The sequence below is a fragment of the Grammomys surdaster genome, unplaced genomic scaffold (genome assembly GCF_004785775.1).
Source record: "Grammomys surdaster isolate TR1022 unplaced genomic scaffold, NIH_TR_1.0 271, whole genome shotgun sequence".
Classification (NCBI taxonomy): Eukaryota; Metazoa; Chordata; class Mammalia; order Rodentia; family Muridae; genus Grammomys; species Grammomys surdaster.
This window is the reverse complement of record NW_021604712.1, coordinates 11,337,394-11,342,170: the sequence shown is the minus strand read 5'-3', so window position 1 is coordinate 11,342,170 and position 4,777 is coordinate 11,337,394. Positions and strand designations below refer to the sequence as shown.

Below are 4,777 nucleotides of genomic sequence, written 5' to 3'. Positions count from 1 at the left end.
GCTGTTACCAGCTTTGCACTGGACCAGGGCAGGGACCATGCCCACCCACCATGCCTGCTTTTGGCAGCAACAATGCCACAGCCTAACTCAGCACCTACTGTGCCACCAGAAGCCACCATATGCCATTAGCCTCTCATAGCTGACACAGGTAGTTAGAAAGGGGTGCCTAAGACCCACATGGGAGCCACATGACAACAGCCAGAAACTGCAGACTTGGCTGGGCAAGTCTGGGTTTTCCCTGTGCTGCACCCCCACACTGTGTGAGGGTTGGGGTGGAGGCAGAATGGCCACAACCAAGGCACACTGGGCCCAGGAAAGCCCAGCTACTACTCTCTGAGTCACAAGGGCCGATCCTCCACATCAAAATGAAGAGAGGTCTCTGTAAGATAACCCATGTCCATCCCAAACCCACCCACCACCCAACACATACTCGCACACGCACACACACACACACACACACACACACACACACAGTCCTGGGGCCTTGTGTTCCTAGGCCCCAGTCCTTGGGAGAAGGGGAAGAAATGCCTGGGCCTCTGCAGGGTGGGAGCAGATGACACTCCAAGCATTTGCAAAGGAGCAACCAGAACATAGTCTTGCTGACGAGGCCCAGCACCTGAAGCCAATGTAGCCCAGGTCTGGACTCCAGGAGAAACAGGACAGGCCTGGCTTCCACTCCTGCTGTCCTACCAGCAGGCCACCCATCCCTGTCCTAACCCACACTGCAGATGGGTGTAGTTTGGGTGCTCCCAGGCCAGGCAGGCAGAAGCAGGACAGAAAAGTGAGTAATGCAACAGTGTGGAACTGTGGTTTTGCTAAGTCTGTACCCAAGGTTCTGGGACAGTGAGCCCCACAATTTTCATACGGCATCCCCCAGAGAAGCAGAATCCTTGTTTCTGCAATAGTATCTCCTGTAACACCTGCTGTGCTGCTCTGAGGAGTTAATTGACGATGCCTTTGCCACCATCAGTCCTGTGGGGTGTGTGAGCACTGCTACACTCACAGACTGAAGAGGCAGAGGGGTCGTGATAGTTCTGTCCAGTGGCCCAGGGCACGAGAGCTTAGGGAACTGGATAAAAACAACACCAATTTTGGAGGGAAGCAATTTCGGTACAATGTGCCCAGGGCACTATTTCCCAGTCTGAGAACATGGTGTGATAGTGAAGGGTCCCAGGTTCCTTCTTGTAGGGCTGGCAGGGCCCAGCCGCCTTCATGGGTTGTTGACAATGATACGCCAATCTAGGCAGGGTTTGCATCTGGCCTCCATTTTCCCAAGAATTTCTGGAGGCAGGTAGGCAGGCAGGCAGGCAGGCAGGACCAGCCTTAGAAGACAGATGTCCTCCACAGTTCCATAGGCAAGTGCACCATGGTCTGTCATGGCTTACCACATCCCTGTGAGGTGGCCAGTCCCTCAGGCCCACCTGTGCTATAAGCCAGGCCAAGGGGCAGAGGACCACAACTGAGTGGTAGGCAGGAGAGGGTCACAGGCCTTTGGGGGTCTGCTGCAAAAACACAGTATCAGTGACCACATCTCTGTTTCCAGCTGTCCCATTCTGCCCCAATGTAATCCTTAAACCTCACAGAAGACTCCAGAGTGCAAATCTATGTACAAAGTAAGGCGGCATAAAGGCATGCCCTCAGTGACCTCGTGGACCGCGTTCATCCCTGAGAAAGGGGGGGGTTCAACACCGCTGAATCTCAACTTCGTGGATAGCTGTATTGTGCAATTTGTGGGTGGTGTTTTTGTTTTTGGTTTTTTTTTTTTTGAGATTTTTTTTTCCTTTTTGTTAAAAATTGACACCTGAGGTGAAGAAAACTGTTTTGCTGTGGACTTCTCAAGTTCGCTCAGCTTTCCTATTACCAAAGGGGAGAGGAGGCGCGGTCCGGGCGCGGGTGCTCAGGGTGAGCTGGCCGGGCTGATGGTGGGGCTGCTGGCATCTGAGCGGCTGTAGTCGCTGAGCGAGCCGGTCCTCGAGCCCCCGCCACGCCGCTGCAGCATGCCCGGGTGGAAGTTGGCGTGGCGGCGTGCGTGCTTCGTCAGGTGGTCGCTCCGCATGAAGCGCTTCTCACAGATGGGGCAGCTGAACTTCTTCTCGCCCGTGTGCGTGCGATAGTGCCGTGCCAGCTCGTCCGAGCGCGCAAACTTCTTGTTGCACTCCTGCCAGCTGCAGGCGAAAGGCCTCTCACCTGTGGGTGACAGAACAGAGGTAAGTCTCGGTCACGCCCCATCACCTAGCCAGGCCACCGACTCTCATTCTCCTCCAAGGCCTATCTTCCCATCTTGTGCCAAGCTCTCAGCCCACACCTGAGATGGAAGCAGATGATAGGTTTGAGGAAGAAAAGAAGCTGGCCCACTCTGGCAGTGGATCTTGGACAAAGCATGTCATCAAAGCTCCCAGACAGGGCCAGTGGTGCTCAGCCCTGGGCGAGAAGAGTAGGAAGGGGTGCAGGCCCAAGGGACACTCTGACCCTCTTCAGACACAGCTTGCCAGCCTGCTGCTCCTGCTCTGACAGAGGCCCTATGGTGGGCCAGGGATGACTCAAACTTCCAAAGGGCTCAAAACAATGATGACCCCGAATAGCCCAGGAGGGGCCTACCCACGTGTGGAGAAGGTAAACCACATCGGGACACAAGAGGTAGTTTGGACTCACTCAGTCTGGATAGACCAGGATGCACTCCTTGCTAAGATCAAGGGACAAGCTAGCATTCGCCCTAACTCTTTATTATACACACTGGGGGTTTAAAAAAAAAAAAAAAAAAGAGGAAAAGAAAGATCGATCAACTGGTCAGGGCGAAGCATTCTGTGGTACTCCAGAATGAAGTTTCTCCAGTATTAGGGGAGTCACACAGTTGCCTTTCTCCCTTTTTCTCTGCTTCCTTGCCCTACAGAGGCTCTAAGGAAGACTGCCAGCTCCTGAAGTTAGGCCACTTAAGTCCAGCAAAAGAAATCCATAGCACCCACCCATCCACCTTAAATATTAACAGACACTCAGGGTCACCTGACAGCCAAATCACTAGCATGAAAAGGAAAGGACACGGGCAACAGAGCCACCAACAATAGAGTTACCCCAAAACTCTAATGAGAACTCTCAACAGAACCTGAAATACAGTGCCATGCACAGAACAAAGAGAAAACTATCATAAAAAGCAAGTTCAAAAGACACACACACATACGCACACCAGCACTGAGAAATTAAAAATATTCTTATTAAATAACTCCAAAAAGCTGGAAATATACTCAAAGAAAGAACAATCCTGAAATTAAAAAAAAAAAAAAAACTCTACAAAATATGTGAAATGTCCAGTGTTCCATCTCCTAGGACTGTTGAATACAAGGCCCATGTGTGGTGTTTGTTTTCCTCATTAATCTTCTTTGTGGAAAAAGATCCTGAGAGGTGACCTTCAAAACTAAGCAACTGGGGGAATGACCACTAGTTGGGTGCCCATGCTTTCTTTCGGTTCCATTTTCCAGGATTGTACTTCAAGTTCCTGGTTTTTTGTTTTTTAACAATGAGGGGCTAAAAGCTGAACGCTCCAGGAATCAGTCCATGGACTAAGAACATGTAAGAGGAGGTATAGACTGGTATAATAGGGGGAAAACAAATACAGTAAACTGTCAGTGTGCACGGCGTGGGAGAGTAAGATGGGGAACCTGGGCAGATATAGGGAGGCTATGTGCAGAAAAGTTAGGATTTCTGCATAATTACCACAGTGAGTAAAATAGGAGACCTCAACACTTAACAGATGGTATTCAAGAAACAAACACCAGGCTATCTCCACCAGAACAAGACAGGACAGACACTTCAAGTGTACATGCTGGACCTGCTGGAGGGCAGCATGAGTTCACATCTCATAAACTCCAGCAAAACCAAGAGGAACCCATGAGCCGAGAGCAAGGCTGGGGGCTGGAGAGGGGACTCTGTCGGGCCCAAAGGTGCAGAGGTATAATCCTAGGAAGAAAGTCGTTCTGTGCAGAAAGCATGATCAAGATATTAGATACACTTAAGGGCATGGGGGAAAGCATATTACTTTCATTTCAGTTCAGGGGGTGGTGAGAAGGGTATGAGTAGGTGGGTTCTTAAATTTAGCTGCACAAAAACAACAATTAATCTGAGAAACTAAGAAACATATATATTAAGAAGCATAATTTTTTGCTTTTACAGTACCCAACAGGATAACTGAAATCTGATTGGAGAACAGTACTGAATCAAACACAGCTTTTATTATTATTATTATTATTATTATTATTATTATTATTAGTTTTGCTGTTGCAGGTCTTTTTTAAAATAACGGTTGGGCGTAATATGATATTTAAGGGGTTGCAAGAGATGACTCAGCAGGTAAAGGTACTTGCTTCATCAAGCCTGATGATCCGAGTTCCAGCCCAGAACCCACATGGTAAGAGAACCAACTCCTGCCGGGCGGTGGTGGCGCACGCCTTTAATCCCAGCACTCGGGAGGCAGAGGCAGGCGGATTTCTGAGTTCGAGGCCAGCCTGGTCTACAGAGTGAGTTCCAGGACAGCCCGGGCTATACAGAGAAACCCTGTCTCGAAAAACCAAAAAAAAAAAAAAAAAAAAGAGAACCAACTCCTAAAATTTATCTCCTGAGCCGGGCGGTGGTGGCGCACGCCTTTAATCCCAGCACTTGGGAGGCAGAGGCAGGAGAATTTCTGAGTTCGAGGCCAGCCTGGTCTACAGAGTGAGTTCCAGGACAGCCAGGGCTACACAGAGAAACCCTGTCTCGAAAAACCAAAAAAAAAAAAAAAAAAAAATTT

General features: G+C 49.6%; 1 protein-coding gene across 1 annotated transcript in view; it reads right to left on the bottom strand.

The window, feature by feature from the left end:
• Positions 1 to 1,734: 1,734 nt before the first annotated feature.
• Positions 1,735 to 4,777, bottom strand: part of Klf13 (Kruppel like factor 13) — a 45,868-nt gene continuing 42,825 nt past the window's right edge. The window contains exon 2 of the mRNA XM_028776706.1: positions 1,735 to 2,187. Coding sequence (XP_028632539.1) covers positions 1,898 to 2,187 — 290 coding nt within the window. The 3' untranslated portion in view covers positions 1,735 to 1,897. The remainder of the gene's footprint in view (positions 2,188 to 4,777) is intronic.